Genomic DNA, 24,876 nt, shown 5'->3' with positions numbered 1-24,876 from the left:
TTGTGTCCTAAACCTTTTGTAATTTTTTCAATTTAGTCCACTTTGCCAATCGACATCGATGTGGATAATTTTTAATATTATTTTTTGATATTTCTTTTTTTCTTTTGTGCTCTTTCTTTTTTTCCCCTTTCTACTACTTTAGTAGCCAATAAGGGCTTCGCGGCCCCCGATCGGCCTCGGCCAGGCTAAGCGATGGTAGCCTCGCCATGGCCTCCAAAACCTTCACCAGCGGTTGCCCTCACGAAACCCTCACCGGGCTCGCCTAGTGGCTAGCGAGCTCCGGCGACCCTCGCCGAAGCTCACTAGGTAGAGTAGCAATAGAAAGGGAAAAAAAATAAAAAGATAAAGATATAATGAAAAAAAGAAGGAAAAAAATTAAAAATTATTTACATATTATAAAAAATTATCCAAGTCGGTACAGGCGACATCACATCGTTGTCGACTTGTAAAGTAGACTGAATTGATATAATTGCAAAAGGTTTAGGACTTAACTGTCAAAAAAGAAAAGTTTATGATTGAATTGGCATAATTATAATATATTTTGGACTTTTTTGGTAATTTTCCCGCATTCCCAAACAACTCCTCACTTGCCTTGGATTAAAGGTCTTTAGAGGCCTTTGGAAATGTAATTGCATTTTCCTAAAGCAATCCAAAAAAATTTTCAAACGCCATTTGCATTTAGCCAAAGAGATTTTGGGGCCCCAAAGCCACTTTAGAATACTGAACCAAACGGGGCTGATCAATGCCATTTTACGGCAGATGACAACATTGTCCATTTAGAAGGCCTCCCCTTATGGCCTGGCCTTTACTTGATAAACAAGCATATGCCCGGCCACATATGTTTTTATCCTAACTTCGCATTTACAAAGAAAAACTCCAATGCATGCATGAGAACTTTGTTCTAGGAAAGTAAAATCAATATTGAGGAATGTCGCAGGTGACAAGTCAATGATCCACGGGCCTACATGCACTTGACCAAGGAGCTTCTCAAGAAAAACCCCGAGATCTGCTCGTATGGCTGCCTCTTCAAGCAACGCACCGGGCCATAAGCGCCGCCAGTATTGGAAGCTCGGCGAGGAGGCAGCGTCGGAGGCCAACCCAAGTCCAAGATCACTCGCATTTTGGTCCACCTCTGGAGCCGACATGCCCAGTGTCGAATACCAGCTTATGCGCCTCTTCGGCCTCAGCCCCTCTGTCCAACGGGTCATGCACTATCACCAGCGCTGCTTCGCCGACGGCACATTCCTCTGTACCGTCAAGCACGTGACACCAGTCTACCCGACTTTTACAAAGTATATCCCCACTCCACGACATCATAAACAACAAGAACCGCCAATAAATGGCTTCAGTAGAGAAATCACCAGGGCAAAATAAACCTTACTGTGAACACCAAGTCCTTCAATGTAACGGAGGTCCTAGCTCGAACACTAGTTAGCATAGCACTCGTTACTCGAGCACGAGAACAAACGAAGGCACTTGTACAGTTACTCAATTGGTCATCTGTTTTTCTTCTTTTTCTTGTTTGGTTAAGAAAGATATGACTCCATCAAGCTGGTCACGACTTGCGACACCATCCTGCTAACGACCCTTTAGCAGGCAACGGAACAGACTGAACCATCGCGCTTCTCATCACTATATGGGACGAAAAGAAACATCCTATGCTGTGATGTGATATGCTCTTTCATTGTTAGTTCTTATAGGTTACAATAATGTACTTCGGACAATACACGGATCTTCGAAGAGAAATAGAAAAAGGCCACAATCATATTGGTTTCTACAACTTCACACGGGCCTCTCTGATCCAGGAGCTGAGCCGCTGAAACAGAAGACTTTGTTGTGTAAAAGAATAATCACGAGATGGGAGAGAAAAACAAAGCAAAATGCCTAATAGATCAGGGCAGTCAAAACACTCCAGCTAGCGATTGGGGGCAATAGCAACAACTGCATCCCCACCACGTCGCTTCTTCTTCCCTTCCCCGTGCCTTGAGCGCCTTGGAGCCTCATCCTCACTTTCACTCTCTTCATTCCTCAAGCTGTTATTTTCGTGATGAGCCCGTGGTCCTAGCTGATGTGATCTGTCGTGATCAGCACCCTCACTGGGCCCCATTGACTCTTGATCCCTACCCTGGTCTGATCCTGCACCAGGCGACGGCCTTTGATCTCTCTTCACTAACCTATTCAGGTTTTGAGAAGGTGGAGGTGGAAGACCTCCAGGCATTCCAGCAGGCCGGCCAGCTCTTGCAGGGCCCATTCCACCCATAAAGGGACCACGTCCAGGACCCATCATCATCCCAAACCCACCGGTAGGAAAAACTGAGCCAGGTTGGATGGGTCGTCCAGGAAACATCATGCCGGATGCGGGACCTGAAAAGTCCCCCGAGAACCTTGACCCGTAAGGAGGGAAAGGACGGGGACCCACACCAAAGAGATCGGGCATTCCAAAACCATCAGGAGCAACACCTCCATAAGGAAAACCATCAGCACCCATCATCCCAGGAGCAAAAGGCCGCATCCCGGGGATTGGCCGGGCTCCGCGTGCCAGTTGCATCGGCGGCCACATCATTCCTCTGCCCCTTCCTCTACCAAGAGATGCCGGTCCAAGAAGCGGACCATAGCTCTCCTCCTCCTCCTCACTTTCTTCCTCTTCCTCTTCTTCTTCTTCGTTGTCATCAAATGGAACGATATCCGGATTCTCTGCCCCGTTATCAGGATTTAATCCTTTGGCCTTTTCCTCCTCACGTTTAGATTCAGCTGCCAGAGAAATCGCCTGTAGCCATGATAAAACAGGGATTTCAGTTAGAGTTCCTTACATTTATTTAACAAAGTAAATATCGCGCGGGGATGCATAATACTCATATGTGTGCTGCTCCTGATTATTTTCGTTTAACCCCCAGTGTTGTTTCATTTGCTGTTGTTTGACTATTTTAATTGCTCTAGAATGATGAACCACCAAACTCCATCAAATTCTTCTAAGATCATTATGGATGAAAGTTGACCAAAAAACATGACAAGGATATGAAGTTATGAACTTACTCGTGATTAATCACATTTTCTCACATCTGAGTTAATTTTAACATCGTTTATATCCTCCTCTTTCACTATCATAATATTTTTCTTCCTTCACTACAACCTTTCAGCCGAAGATCCATCAGATTGCTGCCAAAGCTCCAATTTCTTAAGGAATGAACCAACGTACAGCATACTGTGAACTGCCTAAAGTTAGATCATGACAATGGAAGTGCCCAGGGTCATCATGTTGCGACTATAAACTGCCTACTTACTCCCTCCAGATTTTTGTAAGTCATTTCATCTCTAAAACGTCCAGAAAGCGTTCCATCCTTTTTTTTTTTTTGTCGAAAAAAGTGTTCGACCTTTACATGTCAAAATAGGTACTTTCATTAAGATTCACAGACCAGCCTTCGCTCTAATTGTTCAATCTCTATTTATATTTTAGATTTTACAGAGACTCGCTTTTCAAAGTTCAAGGAGAGGGGGCTTCACGGGAAGTACTTTTGTTCAAACGCAATTAAAACACATCTCTTGCAAATGAGAAAATACTTCATCAACTGAAAGTTTCTTTCAAGAGAGATTTCCTATTTGATCATGACACCCAACAAGTTCGACTTATTGTGTTAGCACGCTAAAATAAAAGGAAAATGTTTATTTTGAACCTTGCTAAACTACAGACAAATATTTCAACGGTAAAACATACCATGAGTTCACTATCGGGCTCTAGATAAAGCAAGGACGCCAACTGCTCACCAACTGAGGGCTCTAGCTCCTGACAATCTCTGCTGATCTGCATTCACAACATGCTGGATGAATAAGGAAATACGCAGAAAGTTTGACTGCAAAAGTCAGAATCCAACACTACTGCATCATCCTTTCTTTTTTTATGCCAATAATAATAGCAAAAGATTTAACCAAAAAAAAAATAGCAAAAGAAACCATATGATGTTATCTATTCTCCTTGGGTGAAGATGATCAAGGTGTATGGCCAAAGTAAAACAAAAAAAAGATGACCAAAAGGAAGTGGCCTCCCCTTATCATTGGTGTCTGGAAACACATTTGAGAAGAGTGGGATTTTGAAACAATGGATTAGTTTTTATGTACACAGCTGATTCTGGCACAACCTCGTGGGGTGATGCATCTATTAAAACGATTTCCTTCTCTGTTCACTTTATCTGTTAATCAGGATGCATTAATGAATAATTTTCATGCTTTGGATCAGGTAGTGCCTTTTGCATTGCAGTGTTTGTCTGGAACTACAACAACTGGAACTTCTGCCAGCTCCTTACTTCTCTTAGAAATGCCAGGTCACACAGCACTCTCAGGAAGACAATCTTATATGCTACACTTAATTTAAAAAAAAAAAAAAAGAGTACTCTGTGAAAGCTATGTGGCTTCCCTGTGTACATTCTAAGATTATTTTCTCCTGCTAGATGTTGACTCAGGATAGAATCATCATCGGTTATTATCTAGAAGAAGAAATTTCCTTTTAATCTAGTGTTGCTTGGGTAAACGTCAAGAGAATCCACTGAAGACATAATTTTTCACTTGATAAGCTCAACCATCCTGGAGATTCATTTTCAGCTCTGTTAGTTATTCCAAGAACCGTTCTTCAACTATTTCAGAATTTTCCTACCAGGTCTCATCATTCCAGGAAATCCTTAATTGCTTCCCACGTATGGCTCATGTGCTGCATTTAAGAGAACAGAATAAGAGATTGATTGTTGAAAAGATCCACGTCTCCATCTTTTTGGGTAGCTTTAAACTTTTTAAGTAGTCAAGGATGTACTCGACTAATCCTTCTAATCACTATGTTACAGTGCTAGTTTATTTTTGGTCCACTTTCCTTTATCTGCTCTTTAATCCCACCAAATGCGTGTTTATCTGTCCTTATTGCTAGTCTGTTAGATCTTTTCTGATTATTTACTTCCCAATAGTCAACGACTTTCTATATTGTATAACCTGAACAAAGAATTAGCATTAAAACTGCAGTTTCTTCCTTGCACAAAATTCCATTCAGACAAAATCTTGGCTTTGTGCATTTCCCCTAATTTCAAGATTCTAAGAAACACAGTCCCCAACATCATTAAAAGTGCAAATTCAAATTGCTGCACAACCATAAGATTTCAGGAGCTACAATCAGTCTTGTTCATTTATTCTTTGAGAAAGACAATCTCTTTAAAAAAGTTTCCTAACTTCTGTTCAGATTCATATTTCTGTTGAACTCGTCAAAACCCTTCCTTTCACTTCCTTTCAACGAAAGGCCTCCCACTTTCAACCAATCTTCTTTTTGGGCCACTTTCTAACCTAACATTCTGCAGCAATCAAGACGACAGACCTTAAACTCTTCATGCTCTCTGCAATTGTCACACCACCAACAGAATCATCTTTCCCAGTCTAACCTTCTATTCCAGTTGACTTCTGTCATCTCTACAACCTTCAATTCCTTCAAAGGTAGGTGATGGAAATAGTTTCACCTCTCAATATGGAAGCAGCAAAAAGCAAGTTTAACTTTATCTGTACTCAAATCCTCACACCAACCTCCACCTTTGTGAAATCTACCAGCCCCTGAATTGCAAGCTCCTCAGCCATGGAAGAAATATGGTAACTCTAGGAAAAAATGGAAGACGCTTCAATGCTCTACACCGAAAGCATGGTCCATGAATAGGCTTACTGGCCAGGCCTAAGACCACATAACCTTGAACACAAAAATCCTCTTCCAAGATACTTTCGGCAAAACAAGTCCTTAAGCAGAAAACAGAGACCCTAATCTCCAGCCCATCACTAAAAATCAGGCTGGTCAGTTCTTGGGCAGAAAGTCTTCACCAGCCCAATGTTCTCTTTATACCATTGCCCTTGATCTTCCTAGTTTCACCACCAAGTACAACGACATACTTCAAAAATCACATCACTACAGAAAAAATAACTAAATAAGACTCAGGGATCATGGAAAATTGCATAGGCAGTTCTCCAAGCCTTCCTAACCAGTCTTGCAGAGACTTGAGATCCTACTGCAGCCTCCTTGTCTAACAAACATGATCCTACACCTTGCAGTTTCGCATATTCTGAGAACTCACTCTTTCCCCCTGAATGACAAATCATGGACTTTCTTTTCAACGTTAGCAATCATGAGACACCTGAAGAGCTTACCTCTAACAAGAATAACTACGTTCTCTCAAGCACAACAGATGAGAGGGCCAGCGCACGAGAGAGAGAGAGAGAGAGAGGGGGGGGGGGTCCGGAAATATAAACGAAGTTGGACATATGAACCAATATTAATTCTTGTTAAAGCACAAAGGACAAAACTCCATTAACAACTCACGAAATAACAACCAGAAAGGAACCCCCACTACATATATGCTTACCAGGATCGTGTTTAACCAGTTTGAATTAAAGCACAGCCCTTGGTATCCAGACACCAGTAAATATACTACAATTTCAGAAGTTGGAGAAAAAAACAATAATTTAAGAGCAAAAGCAAAAGGGGTACGAAACACCAGCAAATAACTTTCAATTCCACCTCAGCCAAACAAAGAAGCTTAAAGTAAGGGTTCTACCTTGACTGGTAAGTTTTCATTGTATGGGTTCCTCAAATGGCGAGTCTTTTGAAAGGATAATTCACAGAGCTGCAGAAAAAATTTAGTATCAGCCAGTAACACAATATCTTGAAGACACTAGTAGAACAAAATAGAACCTTCTATATGTACACTTTATGCATTTTGTGCAATATACTTCTGGTAAATACTAGCTGAGGTCATGATTCACAATGTCTGACAAGTAGGCAAAATGAGAATCACTCAACCCACCAAGCCATCCCAAAACCGCTACCAAAAGAATTGGAAACCAAACCTTTCTCATTCTTGCAAACAAAGGCGAGCATGCATGGCAATGCTTCCGCTCTAAAAATCAACTTCTAGCCATAAATTGATTTTTCTACTTTTGGAGAGAAGTAAATTTTTTTTACTTCTTCAAGTGCCTCCAAAACCACTTCTGTAGCAAAAAATTGCTTTAGAAGTAGAAAAATGAAGTTGCATAACCAAATTTTGGAGCAGAAATTCTACTCCAAAAGTGTTGCCATGCGCGCCCTAAAAGCCTCCAATACAAAGGTTCTGGATCTCTTTTGGGAACTATCCATGTTATAGGAATTTTAGATGCCGAAACATCTTAGGAGCTACACCGTCTTCTCAACCAGTAAGGGCAGAGAGAGATAGAAAGATAATCAAAGAAATTCCTGTCTATAAGATCGCCTAAGATCTTGACGTGGAGTGAACAATTCCAAGATAAGCAATCAGATAAAGTTGGTGACAGTTTGGCTTAGTTATTGAATCGCAGAAATGGTGCGCATGCTTATTAGCAGAGGAGGACCATGTACAGCAAGATAAAAATGGAAGGGGCCAGTAAAGTGCATTAAAATAACCAGAGACTATGAATGCACCTTTAACCACTTCACTGAGAAATTTCGCCCATAATGTGCAGTTCCATGTGCATATTTCCAGTTCCCCCCACTTGCAGCTCCACCAATTCTCGAAGTCATCTTTGCACAGCCCTGATAAACCACCCAAATTTAGCATGTTAGCTATACAAAAGAACAAAATATCACAATATCAGACAAATCTGACAGCCGAATTTTGTACAAAATTTAAAACATGACTAGCATAAAAAATACAGCTCATCAAGCAGAATAAGCAAAACTACCTGAAAATGACGTGTGCGGTTGACGGAAAAGATCAAAATCACATTTTCAGCAGAGTCAAATGCCTCATTCAGTTTAGCCTCATTGCTCCTCTGAGTTGCCCATACTCCTTGTTGTACAGATAACTCCAGATTTTCACGGTTACAACTTTTAACAATGAAATACCTAAGATTCCACATTTCAAAACCCAAATATGTTTATAGATTATACATCCCAAAATTGAAATGATATCCTTATAACGACAATGCATAATGCTTCATCTACAATGTGCAAGCAATAGACCATGATGGAGAAAGACATCATTCAAGTGATTTTCAAGGAACTGTCAGTAGTTAAAGATTATGTTACCCCCGTGATCTTTCCGAGGTGTCAACCAACTCATATCTAAACAGTGCATTTTTAAGAAGCCTAACCAGTACATGTAACTACTGATTTTGAAAGGGCTCAAATAATGTAATTTCTCTGCAGTTTGATCAATGAAATCCACAGCAGGCTTCAAGCCAACCCAGTAGCATCTTATGTAAGAAGGATATCTTATCCACCAGGTAATGTTTAATTTTGGATTCTACCATCTTACATACACAGATAAACTGCCTGTACTGCAGATAAGTTTTCTATCAGAAATTGAAAAGCACAGGACCTGCATCCTCTTGGACAATGTATATATAAGAGGCTTATATTCATCGCAAAACAAGGTCTTTTGGACTGATGAGTTATGGGCTCTAAAAATATCTAGCAGATTGCAGTCATCTGCAACACTTATCAAATGATGGGTACTAGGATCACATTAATAGAAGGAGGAGACTACACAGATACTTAAGCACTGAAACTACAGAAGTGCTTCTGTATAAGCATTGTGGAGGATAATGTCTAAGGAAAAATCAGCAGACATTTCAGGAAAATAATACTGCAATTTAGAGTACGGAGGTTAATTACAAGTGACATGGAGAACCCCAGCAGTATCCCTTTTCTCTGCCACTGATTAAAATATATTCTAATAGTGCCTAATGGAGTAGCTTTTAAGAAAGCCCTACCAAGATGAAAGGGGGAAAAAATACTTAGGTTTCATAAATAAAACAATTTATACATCACTTAAAGACCAACAAATGCCAAAGCCTGTATTTCGTTGAAGATTTGAGATGTATAATGTCTATAAAAATCAAATCTCAAACAAAAACGGAAACATTTAAAAAGTAAAAGGAAAAGACAGTAAAACATGGACTAAAATTCCCAAATAATGAAGCTTCAATAGTATCTACAATGGTCAAAAGTAAAATGTTTCAGAGAAACACATTTCCGAAAACTTCAAGGCAGAATTTTGATCACTGAATAACGAAATTGTATGTACATAATGATGTTTTCAAAGAAATTTTCTCCATTTTTCTTAGGGTAAAAACATGCCTTTCACCAACCACACCAATGACACATCATCTGTGCATCGTGGACTTTAACTCACTTCAGGTGTGCCCCGGATTTTATCCACCCAATTCTGTATTGAAGGCAAAAAAGTGTAGCCCTGCTCATTGTTTGCAATTATCACCATGTAGATTGATGAATCCACCAAGTGTCATCAACGCTAATTCTCTGGACTAGACCAATATTCAAACACTGGTCAATGTTTTTCTAATAGATAGTTTATATACTGCCTATCTAATTCGGCACACCCAGAGTACAAAAAAAAAAATGTGTTAACACCAATGGTACTAAATATCTGTTTGGACAACCAAATGGACCCTTAAGCAGCCACTTCTTCTCTAATTTATACTAAAGAAAATATAGTTCACAGTATAATAGGTAAAGCATAGAGAGCAAAACTAGTTAACACCACCAATAGTATGTCAAGCAAAGTTTTTAAGTCATAGGTTGGTAAATAATTTTCAGGGATTAGCAAAAGAAAGTGAAGAGAAAAGAGTATGTCCTTGTTGATGACGCTCCTTATCTCCCTCAATAGCATCATATGAATAAATGCAGTTACCACAACAGCAAGCTACTGATGCTGATAGCAAAAGAAATACATGATGGTATCTTCATAAGAAAGACAAATAGGGAAGTGCATACATGAAAACAAGTATAAATATCCCACAAGTGCAGATCGGATTAAGTGTAAAAACTATGGTTCTATGAAGAGGCTAAAATTCAGCCAACCTCCTTCAGAGGATTATTAGATATTGACAAATCTCTAACCAAAATGTCCTGGAGAAATACAAGAATGAATTACATAGAGACCTAAGACTCTGAAATCTGAACACACCTAGATACTCCTGGAGGCAAAGGAGTAGGACCTCTGCCTGCCTGATTAGGTGTGCTGCTAGAAGGATTCTGTTGCTGCGTTTGGCTGGGCTGTTGCTGGGACTGCTGAACAGGCAGCTGCTGCTGCTGCTGCTGCTGCTGCAGCAGATTAGCAGACTCCGTCGTTGAAGGTTTTACAATAGCACTTTGATTTACAGCATTGGTTCCTACTGAAAAGTGAGCTCTTTCATTATGTTGAGCAGCGCCTGCATTACGCTGCTGAAAATATCTGTTTGAATTGCCATAATGGTACGAATTCAATTGTTGAATCTTTTGAAGGACTTCTTCCACAGAAGGTGGAGGTCCAGGTAGCTTCGCATGCCTATATCGGCAGTCAGGACCATTTGGACAAAAACCCAACTTGTACCTGCAGTCACATAACCAAAAAACTCAGACAGAGACATTTAATCAATACACTCACCCAACTTTAAATACCCTCCTCATCCTAAACATACATCTCATAGCACGCTCCTGACAAGAAAAGAACAAGAAAACCCATAAACAACAAACTAATGATCGCATCACAATATTTTCTAACAAGTTTCATGCGTATTGTCATTGTCTCAAGCTCCAAAACCCTTCCACCAGTTCACTCTGGAGAAGAACTTCAGCAAAAAAGAAATAGTTCGAAACTTCATGTGATCCACTGATCCATGTTGCTAGCCAACTAAATATCCGCTAGGGACCATGACCAATTATCCTCACTTCTCATGCCAAAGCTTACAACTGAAACCTACCATGACATTAGCACCAGCTATGCCAAAACCAATTTAAATAAATGACCTCTAACCCGCTAAAAACCATAACAGAGGATGCAAACCAATCCAAAGCAAGCCAGGATGGCAAGGCAGAGAGAAACTACCTACATGTTACACTCCTTGATATCCTCGTTGGTATGCTTGTACACGCAGTCCTGCTCGCGGCACTCACCATAGAGCCGGAAGAATCGGCAAATTGGCATGCGAGACTTGTCGTACTGGTGGAGGAACCCGCAAGCGTCGCCCTTCATGCACAGGCTGCGGAGCCAGTGCCGGCACACCGTCTGCCGGAAGCTCCGCCTCCCGCCGAGGTTACCACCCCCTGCCGTGGAGTCCGCCCCAGCAGCAGTGGGGGCGCCGCCGCCTCCTCCTCCTCCTCCTCCTCCCGGTCCTCCGACGGCGGAAGCGGCGGCGGCGGCGGCGGAGGCAGAGGGATCGGAGTTGACAGCGGGGACCGAGGCGGTGGGGTTGGGGGGGCCGGCGTCAAGGCCGCCCTCAAAATCGAAGCTGAGAACACCTTCAGCGTCCTCCATTGAAGGGGAAAGGATTGCGTACTTTCGGAAAATGCAGGGTTTTAGGGCTCTTTGATGCGTGAAAAGACAGGCAATTTCAAGTTTGACTCTCAGTCGGACACAGAGACAGAGACAGAGAGAGAGAGAGAACGGACAGTCCTGAGGAAGGAAGGGAGGAGGAGGGAGGGAGTTTATGGGGGAACCAGCCGCAAAATGCAAGATGGATTTGAGCAAGGTTTTGTTAGATCTAATTTCAGAACTTTAATTGACTCCGCATCAGTTTTAAAATATATATAGATAATTTACACATGAATTGACATATGAAAATAATTATGTTTCAAAATTAATAGGAAACGAACATATCACTTGTCCGTCGAACGATGACAAATTTGTGTTTTAAGAAGGCTGGCTTGCTTTCGAAATCCAAAAGGGGTTACCGTCGCGCAAGACAGTAATGTCGAAAGGGGGCAATTCCAATGTATCCCAATCCCATCTCACTTGCTTCTAGGATTGCGGAGTCACTTGTTTTGGTGAAATTTTTTTTGGGTTTTGCTACAAAAGTCCAACACTTTCCTAAATGAGTGAATTGCGGGGGTATTTATAGTGAGAGGATCGAAAGATGCGATTATGCTACATGGCAATCCCGACATATGGAATCAAACGGCAGAAATTCATTTGGTTATGCAACTTTATTTTTTTACTTTTAAAATATTCTTTTGACTCCAGATATAGTTTTGGAGCCACTTGAAGAAGTAAAGTAAAAAGTATTTCTATCTAAAAGTACAAAAGAAAAAACCAATTTCTACTCGGAAGTAGAAGTAGAAAAATCAAATTCTAATGCAAAAATCTGTTTGGTTAGACAACTACATTTTTCTACTTATTGACCATTGTTTTGCTCTAGAAATTTTGGAGTTACTTGAAGAAGTAAAAAAAAATTACTTTTATTTAGAAGTAGAAAAACCAACTGCTGTTCAAAAGTAGAAGTAAAAAAATTAACGTCCGACCATAAATTGATTTTTAGAGCAGAAGTGTTGCCATGTGCGCCCTAAGCCATCATGTCCTAGGGGCTCATGTGCCAATCATGAGCTGTTGACTATCCGAAGGACACGAGCCGGGATTCAGCCCGAGAATAAATCGAGTTATGACTAATGAGCCCTCCTCCTACCCCACCATGCTAAAACTCTCTAAAACATCACAAATAGACAATAATAACCTAGGATCCTGACACCTACCCAAGTCAGTTTTTCATGGAGCAATGTTCATGAGAAGTAACCTATCACAACCCTCTCGAGATGAACGGGCTTAGAGGTATTTGCTCAAAAGAAGATCCGAATGGATTACCGAGAAGGTGATTCACCACATCACAATCTAAGGGGTTCATCAATTAAGAGTGTGGGCTCTCTCAAAGCCATACATTGTGCAACGCTGGAATATTCATTTTTTAGTTATTGAAACAACCTAAGTATTGAAGAGTCGCCATTACCTTTTTTTTTTTGGTCAGCTAGAACCCAAACGAGACGAGACTCCCTTGTTTCCTACGCACTAGAGATTCTAAGAACAAAGACTTGTTTATGCTAATATTTTTATTAACACCTTTTTAATACCTTTCACAAGTTGGTTGTTTACCTAAATGATCAAGTATTTTTGGTTGTCAATTGATCTTAAAGGTATCAAAGTTATCTCTAAGTCGTCATGCAATTTGTTTTTGTGGGTTTATTTTCTTTAATATCTAAACTAGTCCTAACTTAATCTACAGAAGAAATTAACAATCAATGCATTTTCAATGCGGTAAAGTAAACGCTCAAGTAGTTGAAAGTGTCTATATGAGTGCACGCAATGAAAAACCCGATACAAGTTGGTTAAAGAATATACATGGCCTCGTTTGTTAGCCTTGGGACATGAAACCCAAAAGCTTAATCCGACACAAGTCGAGCAAAGAATAATACAAAAGCCTCAATATTGAGTCTCAGGCCATGAACCCCAGGAAACTTGAATTCCGTCAATCGAAAGTCGAAATTTTTTATTCGACCGCTAATTCGATTCTCGGTCGATTTTGTAAAATTGGTGAATTAAAGTCTAATTAAGCTTGAAAAGAATTGATTAATGATTATTCAATTTTTCCAACTAACTGAAAAAAAAAAAAAAAGATTGACCAATGGTTGACTTAAGTGGTTGACCAAACGTCAACTCTAAAGCCGTCCTTGGATTATTGGTGAAATCAATGCCCAAGTTTAGATAGCATACTATGGAACTTGAAAAACTTTGGAAAACACTGGGGCTCCGTTCTTTTTGTAGATAATGTGATGTTTATGACAAATGTTTTCTTGGAAGTCATTTTTGAGGAAGATGATAATATTTTTTGGTGTTAGGCTAAAACCTAAAAATGAACTTGAAAATATTTTTCGTCATTTAATAAGAAAAATATTTTTTATCATTGAGTTTCTGCATTATCGTTTGTTCGAAAATTACCGACGTGAACTTGCCGTCATATGTAGCATGGCATGCACTAACGTAAATCTTTTTTTGTAATTTTGTAATTATTTTATTATTATTATTTGCTCTTCTTCTTCTTTTTTATTTCCTTTCTTTCTCTGCCGATCATTGGCCATGGCGACGGCCGACAATTGGCCACATACGAGGCTTGGCCTTGCCTCAGGCTAGTAAGTTGGCAAGGCTGAGCTTTGCCTCACTAGATTTAGCTAGGCTCGACCTCGCTTTAGGCCGGCAAGGCAAGGCTTGACTCGCCGGCCTCGGGCAAGCTCGTCTGCCGCCCGCAATCGATAGTCGACCATCGTTGCGGCCTATGACCGGCAGAGGAAGAAAGAAAATAAATGTTTATAAAAAAAAATTAAAGAAAAAGAAAAACAATCAAAAGAAAATGAATGTGAAGGAGTGTGGGGAGGAAAGAAAGGAGAAAATGATTTCCTTTTTTCAAAAAGAGGAAATCATTTTCCTCTTAAAAAGAGAAGAGAAAATGATTTCCTCTTTCTAAAAAGAAAAAAATTATTTTTTCCACTTTTAAATGCTTTTTTTATTGACGGAAAATACTTTCCTTGACCAATTTATTTTCCTTGAATCAAACACCGCAAAATCAGGAAAACATTTTCTTGAAAGTTATTTTTTGCTAAAAGAACGGAGCCTAAAATGACTATTTTTTGCCAGGAAGCGGACCACGCCACAATCACGACCCTAATATCTAGTTTTTGTTTTTGTATAACTTGTCGGCTGAAAATCAGGTGTCAACATAATCCTACTTCAAATCCATGATTATGGTGTATGCTCGTAAATCTGGGAAATTGTATAAAGGATCAGTACATATTGTTTCCTGAATATGAAAAGACAAATTAAGCATCAACAATGTTAAGGGTATTTTTATACTCGGCAAAAAACCGGTCACAAAAGTGTAATGAGTCATAACACTTACAAAGTGCAATCAAATCCTAAAACTTTTCAAATTGATGCAATCGAATCCTTTCACCGACTTCGTCCACTATGGTTGACGGAAAATGCTGATGTGATTTTTTTTTTTTTGTTGAGATTTTTGTTATCCTACGTGGCGATGACGTAGCTAAAACATGAAATATAAAGTTAAAATGATGTCGTTTTTGTCCAAATTTGATTTTTGCTTGAAAAATATTAAATTATATTAAAATAAGCAAACTTAAAAAAATTATATAAAAAGGAAACTCAGGCCATGCCTACAAGCCCTTGTCTCCACCGCTCCACCGTCGTTGAGAAGGAGCCGAGGGTGGGGGACGGCCGGAGGAAGTCACCGGCCAATGGACCTTCCTGGTGATAGTGGGGTGATGGCGACGAGCGCTTGCAGCCCTTAGCCGCCTTTCTCACCCTTATTTATTTAGTTTATTTTTCAATTCTAGCTTAAGTAAAATTTATACTAAAAATCAATTTTAGATCAAAACGACATAATTTTAGCCACGTGGGATAGGAAAAAAGTAAAAAAATGCTACGTTAATATTTTTCATCTAAGTTAGAGTTAATAAAAATTATACTAATTTGATAAATTTTAAGATTTGATTATATTTTTTTTTTTTGGTAAGCGTTACGACTCTACCGCACTTTCTTTGGAAAAACTATGCACAAGGGAAGAAGGGCATTGGATAAGGCTGATTGGACCTTGTACGAGGCCCTAGATTTGCTGCACAAGGCTGAAAAAGTCTTGTACGAGGGGGCCCAGTCCCTGAACAAAACAAGAATTTTCGAACGGGATTGAGCCAAGATTTGTTTGAACTAGGGGTGAGAAAAAAGAATCATGATCCACCAAATTGGACCGGACCATACCCAACCGGTTGATTTTGGATGGAACCAATGGGTACTAGTCCGGTTCCCTATTCCAATTTTCTAGAATTGGTAGGTACCAGTTCGGTTCACGGTTTCGGGTAGGAACCATCCAACTGGCCCAATCGGATTGGTTGTTTCATATAATACAAATGTATATTCTTTTAATTGAAGAGACCTCCCTTAAAGCCCCGGAGTCTAGACCCATCCATCCAAAACAAAGAGTCCAGACCCAACTTATTTTCATGTGTGATATTTGTTGTTTCTTGTGGATGCATTTGAAAACCCGCATTAATTAGTTGATCAATCGCTATCGCATTTCCCACGATGCTCGACTCCATTGCTGACAATAATATTGCCGCCTGCAAAGGCATTGTCCTTAAGTTTTTCATGTAATAAGAATATTGAACGCACACGTGGAGAATGCACTACCAAAGTCCCAATTTGAGCCCTCCTTCAACTGCTAGAGACTGGTTCCCTTTTCTTTTTTAATCGATGTTGGTGCTTGGTAGGACCGTGACAAGAATCAAATCGGGAACCAGACCGGACCGGATCGGTGGTCCGATTCTCGGGTGGATTCATAAAATGAGCGAATGGTTGATGGTTCACATTTTGCGTAACCGGTCCCTAGTGGGCGGTTCTTGGTTCTAGGGTGGAAACCACCCATCTTGGAACCGATTACCCCTAGTTTGAACCATGGCCCTATATTTGTGCCTGGTCCAATCCCAAAAGGAAATAGATGAATCCTTGATTTGTCAGTTTGGTTTTTGAATGAAAACTTGATATAACGCAATTTTTAATAGAATAGAGCCAATAATGGTTAGAATCAGTATCCTAGGTTAGGTTTGAGATTTACTTTTGGTCCAATATAGCTTCTTCCTAACGAGTAAATTCAACTTTTGATCGGATCAGTTTTTCCGCCTTTTAGTAACTTTCTATGAAAGTTGATACAAAATCACACAACTTTTGGTAAAATGTTGAACCAAAATTCAGCAGCCTTCGGTAAATTGCATTAAAGTTAGGTGATCATAGAAAAAAATAGGGATAAATGCACTAAAAATCTTAAAACTTGATAAAAAAAAAAGGTGTAATTGAGCCCTAAAACTATATAAAAAAAGTGCAATCAAGTCATAAAACTTATTATGAAAGTGCAATTGAGTCATAAAACTTTCGAAAAGTGCAATCAAGTGCAACCAACGGAAAGACTTGTTTGGATCAATTTGACAAGTTTTAGGACTCAATTGCACTTCGTGATAAGTTTTAACACTTAATTGCATTATTTGATTATTTGAAAATTTTATGACTCAATTATACTTTCGTGACAAATTTAATGACTTCCGATGAGCTTATCCCACAAAAAATTTACCTAATTCTGACGAGACTTGGACAAAGTTGGTTGGTTGAAGAAAAAGTGAAATTTAAGAGGATACGTTCCAAAATAACGACAAAGTCGAACATCCTCGGACGTAATTTGCCCGCCACGGACAGTTCTTTGAGCCGGGTCAACCGAATAAGTTCGTCATACGGTCAAGTTTGTGGTCTTTCCATCGCTTCGACCTCCAAATGCTCCTTCCTACGTCAGCCCCGGTCATCGTGTTCTAGACTCTCGAGCATCCACGTGCGCCCTTTAGACGTTGTTCTTTAGAAAGCAGACGAAGAAGACGAGAAACGCTGTGATTCCGACGTAGGCGGCACAGCGTTTGGAAGCGGAACAAGAAAGCTGACGAAGAAGACGAGACAAGGACGATGAGGTCGAGGGCAAGCATTTGTATTGTCAATCGATCACTCTGTTTCGGTTTCGCTTTCTCCATTCATCGCACATGTCACAGCGCGGTCTTTGAGGAACTAAATCAAATAGAATAGAATCGAACAATGTCGGATTCCGAGGACCAGACGCCGAGAAGGTACATCCAGCCGCCGCCCTCGATGGCGGCCAGGGCTCCGCCTGGACCCGGTGCGGAGAACCAGACGGCAACGGAGGGGCTCGGGGTGTCGTCGATTTTGAGGCGATGGAAGAGAGAAGATATAATGAGGAAAGGAGGATTGGCTTTGCGGGGATTGGCTTCGCTGTTCTCGTTGCTCGCTTTTATTATAACCGCCAGCAATGAGCACGGCGGCGGGGAAGACTTCCACAAGTACGAAGAGTACAGGTAAGTGATCACGCCGACAAAATAACATATAGACAGAGTCAATCACAGGAACTCGCAGGTTGATCCGATTGATCTATGAACGTGATATGTTTGGTCTAGCAGAACAAGGTTCGATGTTAATAACTCGTAATCACTCTCGATTGATCGACTTGCTTATGATCGGAACGTGATCCTATCAGGTACTTGTTGGCGATCGCGATTCTGTCATCCTTGTACACGGGGATCCAAGCAGTGAGACACGTTCATCAAATCTTTACGGGGAATCGGTACCTTCAGCAAAGGACGTCCGCCTTGATCGACTTTTGCGGTGATCAGGTGCTTTATTTCTCCCCCTCAGGTTTCCAACTTTCTGCTGCTTCTGCTGTAGTTGGCCTCTTAAGCCTTAAAGAAAGGTTAAACTGCATTTTCTAGGAAACAGTCTTCCTATTCCTTTATTTTGCTTACATTGGAATCATCAAAGGATCACTTTCATTGGACCTACTTGAATGTTGATCCTGAATTTGCCCCGCGGACCGCAGTAAAGTACATGAATCGACTCTGACCCCCTACTATGAGATTCCATTCAATTGTCGCGAAGGTATTGGAGAAAATGTACTGATACGAAACTTAACGAGATCGATCTAGATTGTTAGTGCAAATGGTCCAATTTTCCGCTTTTGTGGGAAAATTTCCAGTAATTTTCTCTTCCTGGTCTGTACGTATGTTCTTTTCCGAGAATGTGATTGGCAGACCTAATGACAAACCTCTGTATAACCAAGGAATCCAGTGCAAGGTTGCTGTCATCATATGAAAGCCAGTGTTTGACCCTGACGAATTTATGACTGTTTTATGAGGAATGTGTCTGCTAAAAGGGAGAGACAATTTACTGGCAATCATTGATGGTTTATTCACCGGTTTTGAGCCGCTGATCCTCTAAATTGAACACTTGAATGAAGCTGCTGGACCAACTGAAAAGTCATACTGATTTTTGTGAGCATCTTTGCTTGGGTGTTGGTACAGGTCATGGCATACCTTCTAATATCGGCGGCATCCGCAGCCATTCCCCGGACAGATAACGTGAGGGATGACGCGGACGACGCGTTCACGGACTCATCTGCCGCCGCAATCGCCCTGGCTTTCTTGGCCTTTTGCTCGTTGGCGTTGTCGGCAGTTATCTCCGGATATAGACTGTCGACACGTTCTTATATCTAGTCTTCGATCTCTTTGTATTTGAGGATGGTTCGATTATCGTTTTCCACCAACAATATCAAAGTACTCTTTTTCCATTATTGAATGCCCTGAGAAGTACCAGTCGAAATTAGGAACCTTGCAATTGCATCTATAGAGAATTGCATGTCCTGCCTAGATCGTCTGATCGTTCTTCTAGGAACAAAGTTAATCCGACCCATCACATACGCGAAAATGAAATTCAGTGAACCTAGTAAATATACTAACATAATGGACGGTTAGGTCCGTGGGGCTCGCGCCATTTTTAATGGTCTAGATTCAGTTTAGTACTCGGACTTGTCAATCGAATCGTTTACGGAACCAAGTTGGTCAGCAGTTTCCAGGAAACCACTTAGCGTTTACTTGACTGGACATTTCAGCGTTGAAGGAAGAAGCTTCTGTTGGTTCCTAGAAATGGTTCATTCATATGCTTTGAGGACCATTCATATATCTGTGTGTAACTTTTCCCTTCTGCCATCTTCGCCGGACATTAGAACGACTAGGATGTTATTCTTGATGATCAGCCATTAGCGGGCGCAGAAGCTGGTGTTGTTCTTGTTCCAAGGTTCAGTTGATTGTACTGATCGAGGTTACCGCAGAACAGGAAAGTGATAGGATATGTGTAGAAACTGAGAAAGTAGACCCTTTTCCAAAATGAAAAGCGTTACAAATGAGTTTTTGCTAATTCAAACTTTGAGCAGACATGGCTTTTGCTCGACACGGTGTTATTCTTTCTATTTCTACAAACAAATGAACGAATCGAAACTACGAAATTTCTGTCATGAACAAAATGCCTACCCTATGAAGTACAGCTTCAATGTACATGACATATCTCTGTGTGTGTGTGTGTGTGGTTTTGGGGGTAACTTTTCACCGTCCTGTTCTAAATCAAAGTCAGAAGCTTCAGTTTAGAAACGAGTCGAAGTCCGAGCTCTCTCTCGGCTCTTCCTTAGTCCTCGAGAATATGTCGTCCCAGTTTAGGTTTTGATTCATGTATGATCCCCCGTGCTTCCCTGATCCCGGGGCTCCGTAACTATCCGAGCTCTGCAACATTTGTAGAGTGAAGGGCGCTTGGTTCCCTGATCTTTGCAACCTCGTGCTCTCGATGGAACTTAGGTAGCTAGAGTTGTTAGAGTGGCCGCCCACAGTGGAGGGCCTGATAGGCATCGGCGCGACGCTGCTGCTGTTGTTGTTAGAAGGCAGAGGCCGGTTCACGTACTGAGTGCTGCTGCCACGTGCTGCTGGGACGTCATGGTTGTGCTTGCCTTCGTATGTCGTGATCACGGCCCGCATATCATGAGATGCTCGCTCGACGTGCTTCCGCACGGGGCATCCAGCGTATGTACACTTATAGTAGCTCCTGTAGATCAACAAAAGTAGGAGAATCAATGGTTGGTTCCACAACTAAGTCTTCTTCTCTCTCTCTCTCTCTTTTTTTTCCATTTGATTTGAGCATATCTTTAAGATGTGAAATTGGTGGGTCAAGTACCTTGGATTGTGGTTTCCCTTCACCACTTTCTGTCCATACTTTCTCCATCTATATCCATCATCAAGAATATCAATCTCACTCATTGTCTGAACCACAACTCTAGGCTCTCTCACAGTCCTATTGCCAGAAGCTGAATAGCTCTCATATTCATTCTCTCCTCTCCTGCAAAGAAAAACAAACACTCAACATTCAGTCTTTCTGCAAAATAACCAAAATAAAAAAAGAAAAGAAAAGATCACAATTCTTTTTGTCATATCATCATATAAAGCAACTCACAATCGCTTCGCTTCAGGTTCGTTTCCCTCGTCATCGCCTGCAGAGTTGCTCATCTGAGAGTTCTCTTCGAAATCCTCATCCCCCATTGAGGCTGAAGAGTCCTGCTGCCCGTTTTCGGAGCACGCGGCCAGAGCCAATTGATCGGGATTCTCGAAATATGCGGTGGAAGAAGATGGAGGCTGAATGGATTGGGAAGACGATCTCCTGGTGGACAGTGGCTTGGCGTGGTTGTGGGTTCCCTTGTACACAATCTCGGTAATGTGTCCATCCAAAGATCTCTCGACCTTCTTCTTCGTTGGACAACCCGGGAATGTGCACTTGTAGTAGCTGCGCGGGTTCTCGCTCCCTTTCACTTGCTTCTGACCGTACTTCCGCCAATTGTACCCATCATCGGATTTCTTCTGTTCTCTCATGAAGTAGGCTGGTTGCAGGTTAGTATTCCCATTGGCCTGGAATGCTTCAGAAGGCGGTGTAAGGTTTTGTGTGCTTGCTTGGCTCGTGGGGATCGCCGAGTTCTGAATCGGGGCAAACTCTGATGTTTCGCGTCCTCTCCTCACTAGCGACTCATCCGTTGTCATCATGGGTTTATAGTAATTCCATGATTCTTGATCCTTCGACGACACCTCCTGTTCAAAGGTAGATTATATCCATCTTTAGAGAGAGAACCTAGGCAGCGTTCACCAAAATTTCAGAGACATCTGCTCAGCTGGTTCCTTTCTTAAACTTTCAGCTTATGTTGAAATCTCATTTATATGGCACTCCTACTGGCTAAACAATGAAAAACAGAGTTCACCCTGTAAAATTCTGCACCCACCAACTTGGTATAGACAACAATCCTTAACATACACGAAAACGGATCACTTCGTCCTTAGCATACGAAAACGAATCATATCTTTCATGAGATGAAAACGAATCATATCTTTCATGAGATCTGTTAACAAACACAACCACCCCATCGATGATTGATTACTTGACCCAGTTACCAAATGTTCCTCGTAATGGATAAACTAATGTACGAGTAATTCGAGAAAATTTTGCGGATAAAATTCATTGATATGGACGGTCTAACTTCTTGCTTTCTGTAAACTAACAGGCAGTAATCGCTAGGAGCTAAAAAGAAACGATTAGAACAGATAGGCCTAAAGAGATCAACACATGTATTCTGGGCAGATAGATTATTGAAACCGATTAGAAAGCGTACCACTGAAACCAAGGCCGAGGAAGACTGAGACATGGAGGACAATGACGTGGCGGCGGCTGCAGAGCGTGATTGGTGGGGTTGGAAAGAGAATTCGGAGAAGCCCTTCTCTTCTCCCTTGACGGCGCCGCCGTAGCTGCCGCTCCTCCTCCAGCCGGCTGCTTCCCCAGCAAAAGCTCCTACGGTGGGAGACCCAACCTGCACACGCCAAACAGACCCCCGAAGATGGTTCATTTAAAATCAAACTCGACAAATTCGAACAGCCCATGAAATGAAGATAACAAGGAAAAGAGAGAGAGAGAGAGGGTCTCACATTGGAAGTCGAGAAGAGGAGGGGCGAGTCCAGGAGATCGGTGGGGCTCAAGCCGGGAGGGATGGCGAAGTAGGAAGAAGGCGACACCGGAGGAGGCGAGAGAGGGAGGGAAGGAGGCGGCGTGGACCTGAACCTTGGGGCTTCCATGGAGCCCGTGGTCATTGTATTCGTCGCAGGAAACGCCCAGTTGCTACTGTCCATGCCCAAGCTGCCGTTCAACAGATCAGTGAATGAAGATTTCATCTGGGTTCTCTCTCTCTCTCTTTCGCTCTATTTTCGTGCTGAATTACGCGGATGAACGAACGAAAGATTCCTAGAGCGCGCGAGGGAGGGAGGGAGGGAGGGAGGGAGAGATGGCTATGATTTGAAGGCTGACTCAGAAAAACAGAGTTGTTTGCTTGTGTATATATACAGGAGGAAGGGGCGGGGGGCGTCTTGGTTCGGTGGTCGCGGGAGCTTCTTCTGAGTAGCTGAGTTTGACCGTGGAAAAAAATTGGGGATCGGGGCCGGTCAAAGGTTGCGGGTTTGACTGGCGTATGGAAAAGGCGGCTTTGATCGGGTCAAAGATGTGCATACGTGTGCATTACTCTGCTTTTCGCAGGCTCTTTTTTCCTTGGGCCTTTTTGGTCTTACTGGGTACGTGTTCAGATGATGATTATTTCTCATGGGACGTGCGAAAAAAATAAAATAAAATATTATTACAGTAAAATCCCCACAATTCGACACGTTTCACGAAGAAGATGCTGGGAGGGGACGGGCAGCAATTCGGTCATGTGGATGTCCGGAACTTTGGTTTGGCACCAGACAGTGGCGCTGATTGTGTTTTGCTACTAGAAGGTGGAAATTTTTTCTTCCGTTTTTTGTCTTTTGCCATGAAAAGGATTAGGCGATGCGATCCGTCGGGAGGGTCGTTTCCGTCTGCTGGAGGTTTCTGGACATGTGGGCGGGGACTTTATGAGCACGAGATAACGAGGATCTAGATTGATCGGGATAGGCATAAATCGAGCCGGCGGAGAAGCTCGGGGCCAGAATTCGCGCCATTTGAATTTCACCGGCCGGTAAGTTTGGCTACGGTTGAAGGCGGGAAGTTCCGGAGTTAGAATTTGCAGAGTTAATCCACTGGACTCTTTGATTGGGAAGTCGTTTCCAATCTCCAGAAATCTGTCATTCGCTTTTATACTTTTTGGCCTACTTGTGCTCTTTCGGCTGGTTTGATTTAGGGTTTATTCTCTTCTGTCTCTGCTTGTTTGTTGTTTGCTAGGTAACGGTTTCTATAGGGTTTGAAGAAAATACATATTCTGTCTTTTATTTATTTTTTCCTTTATTTATAACCTTGGAGAAAACTGGCATCATTATGCTTGTATCGATCTTGACGAGTAAATCCCCGCGGGCGCGGAGGGGAGGCCCCACCCCAAGCATCGAGAAAGTACATATGACTTTGTGCAAGAAGAATCGAACAAGTGCATCGAGATTACACTCCATGGATTTCGAAATCCTAAGGGGGATAACGAGCCCAATTACTCCATAGGCTATATCTCCTTTGGGCTTTGGCAATCCAATCAGCCACCCTATTTGCTTCTCTACTGATATGTGTCATTTTTAGATTCGAGTAAGACCCACAAAGGAAATGACCTTCGCTAACAAGCACATCGAGACTCCAACCGACTTGAGTTTGATTTGCAAGGCCATGTATAAGATTCAAGTGGTTCGTTCTATCTCCAAATCTTCTCCTTCTTCGTCCAAGGACATAGGAGGAGGATATGTTTGACGGTCTCCGAGTTTTGCTCGCATATGCTACACACTAGATCTAGTATAAGTTTCTCTTCCTATATAAATTTTCTCTTGTAGCTAGGGCGTTTTGACAAGCACTCCATCGGAAAAACTTGACTTTTGGCATAGTATGAGGCTGACGAATCTTAATCCGTAGAGATCGAGGAGTTTGACATGACGATGAAGCCGGATCTAAGTTAGATAAATACAGACACCTCTCTGTTTTTTGTGTCGTGTGAGCTCAATGGTGTTGCAATGATTTAAGCCGCGAAAACTTAGTTGACTACAGTTGTTCTTTTAATGCTTGTAAAGATAGTCTGGTCTCTTTCTTATATGCTGACAAATTCCATTTATACTTAATAGAATGCACTCCGACCAAATTCCTGCTAAAAGGCTCGTTTTAGAACATGCAACATCAGGTGCACCGCCGAGGGGCCTAGAAATGCATCGAGGATCTAGACAATGTCTACAGTCGTGCTATGACATGTCCCGACAACCATACGATTCCTACGACTTTTCAGACAAGGAACAAAGGCACCAGCGATCGTTCAACGCTTCTCATAAGTGTTGACTGTTGAATATGTAGTCTCTGAAGACGGGTTTCGTTGGATCGAGCCTTCCGAAACTGTATAATTTTTCGTGCAAATGAATGCTTTCAACCATACGTGTAGATAAATGTTGATGCGGAACTTCATGTTAGCACAACATCAGCGTCAATCGAGCAAAGGGATATGTGGAAGTCCTAAAATTTATCGCGAAAGTGCAATTGAGTCCTAAAACTTCAAAAACGTGCAATCAAATCCCAAAACTTATAAAATTGGTGCAATCGAATTTTTCCCGTTAACGCCTTTAACTTATCTAACAGAAAATGCTGACGTGCTATTTTAAAATTGATTTCTCTTTATGTGACATTTTTT

General features: G+C 41.6%; 3 protein-coding genes across 5 annotated transcripts; 1 reads left to right on the top strand and 2 right to left on the bottom strand.

Annotated features, from left to right (window-relative positions):
- Positions 1-1,648: 1,648 nt before the first annotated feature.
- On the bottom strand, positions 1,649-11,454 carry LOC115745836 (30-kDa cleavage and polyadenylation specificity factor 30). 2 transcript variants are annotated; one of them, XM_030681443.2, is made up of 7 exons: positions 10,858-11,454; positions 9,954-10,358; positions 7,705-7,867; positions 7,445-7,555; positions 6,567-6,635; positions 3,713-3,799; positions 1,649-2,767 (listed from the first exon to the last, which is right to left on the bottom strand). In XM_030681443.2, exons 1-7 carry the CDS (start codon positions 11,280-11,282, stop codon positions 1,916-1,918), a joined length of 2,112 nt encoding a protein of 703 aa, XP_030537303.2. In that variant the 5' UTR covers positions 11,283-11,454; the 3' UTR covers positions 1,649-1,915. The 2 variants fall into 2 exon arrangements, with proteins under 2 accessions (XP_030537303.2, XP_048137736.1); XM_048281779.1 differs by having other exon boundaries at positions 10,854-11,057.
- Positions 11,455-17,158: 5,704 nt separating this feature from the next.
- LOC115745875 (CASP-like protein 4B1) lies at positions 17,159-19,057 on the top strand. The gene is made up of 3 exons (XM_030681490.2): positions 17,159-17,707; positions 17,887-18,022; positions 18,707-19,057. The coding sequence occupies exons 1-3, from the start codon at positions 17,430-17,432 to the stop codon at positions 18,896-18,898; spliced, it is 606 nt and encodes a 201-aa protein (XP_030537350.1). The 5' UTR covers positions 17,159-17,429; the 3' UTR covers positions 18,899-19,057.
- A 479-nt stretch (positions 19,058-19,536) lies between these two features.
- LOC115745844 (probable WRKY transcription factor 33) lies at positions 19,537-22,499 on the bottom strand. Of its 2 annotated transcripts, none has more exons than XM_030681454.2 (5): positions 22,190-22,499; positions 21,880-22,074; positions 20,679-21,304; positions 20,359-20,564; positions 19,537-20,319 (listed from the first exon to the last, which is right to left on the bottom strand). In XM_030681454.2, the coding sequence occupies exons 1-5, from the start codon at positions 22,430-22,432 to the stop codon at positions 19,817-19,819; spliced, it is 1,773 nt and encodes a 590-aa protein (XP_030537314.1). In that variant the 5' UTR covers positions 22,433-22,499; the 3' UTR covers positions 19,537-19,816. The 2 variants fall into 2 exon arrangements, with proteins under 2 accessions (XP_030537314.1, XP_030537315.1); XM_030681455.2 differs by having other exon boundaries at positions 19,537-20,273; positions 20,403-20,564; positions 22,190-22,496.
- Positions 22,500-24,876: the final 2,377 nt, after the last annotated feature.

The sequence above is a fragment of the Rhodamnia argentea genome, chromosome 7 (assembly GCF_020921035.1).
Source record: "Rhodamnia argentea isolate NSW1041297 chromosome 7, ASM2092103v1, whole genome shotgun sequence".
Taxonomy (NCBI): Eukaryota; Viridiplantae; Streptophyta; class Magnoliopsida; order Myrtales; family Myrtaceae; genus Rhodamnia; species Rhodamnia argentea.
This window is presented reverse-complemented; position numbering and strand designations above follow the sequence as displayed.

Bases quoted from the DNA above. Each gene is read 5' to 3' on its own strand.
- LOC115745836 (XM_030681443.2), bottom strand. From the start codon at position 11,282: ATGGAGGACGCTGAAGGTGTTCTCAGCTTCGATTTTGAGGGCGGCCTT. The intron at 7,868-9,953 runs GTGTGTTCAGAT...GTGGAATCTTAG, and splicing joins TTGCCTCCAGGAGTATCTAG to GTATTTCATTGTTAAAAGTT. The intron at 6,636-7,444 runs GTGCATTCATAG...TTTTTTCTGCAG, and splicing joins TCTCAGTGAAGTGGTTAAAG to CTCTGTGAATTATCCTTTCA.
- LOC115745875 (XM_030681490.2), top strand. From the start codon at position 17,430: ATGTCGGATTCCGAGGACCAGACGCCGAGAAGGTACATCCAGCCGCCG. The intron at 17,708-17,886 runs GTAAGTGATCAC...TGATCCTATCAG, and splicing joins CACAAGTACGAAGAGTACAG to GTACTTGTTGGCGATCGCGA. The intron at 18,023-18,706 runs GTGCTTTATTTC...GTGTTGGTACAG, and splicing joins TCGACTTTTGCGGTGATCAG to GTCATGGCATACCTTCTAAT.
- LOC115745844 (XM_030681454.2), bottom strand. From the start codon at position 22,432: ATGAAATCTTCATTCACTGATCTGTTGAACGGCAGCTTGGGCATGGAC. The intron at 22,075-22,189 runs GTGAGACCCTCT...TGGCGTGTGCAG, and splicing joins TCCTCTTCTCGACTTCCAAT to GTTGGGTCTCCCACCGTAGG. The intron at 20,565-20,678 runs GTGAGTTGCTTT...TTTTCTTTGCAG, and splicing joins GAACCTGAAGCGAAGCGATT to GAGAGGAGAGAATGAATATG.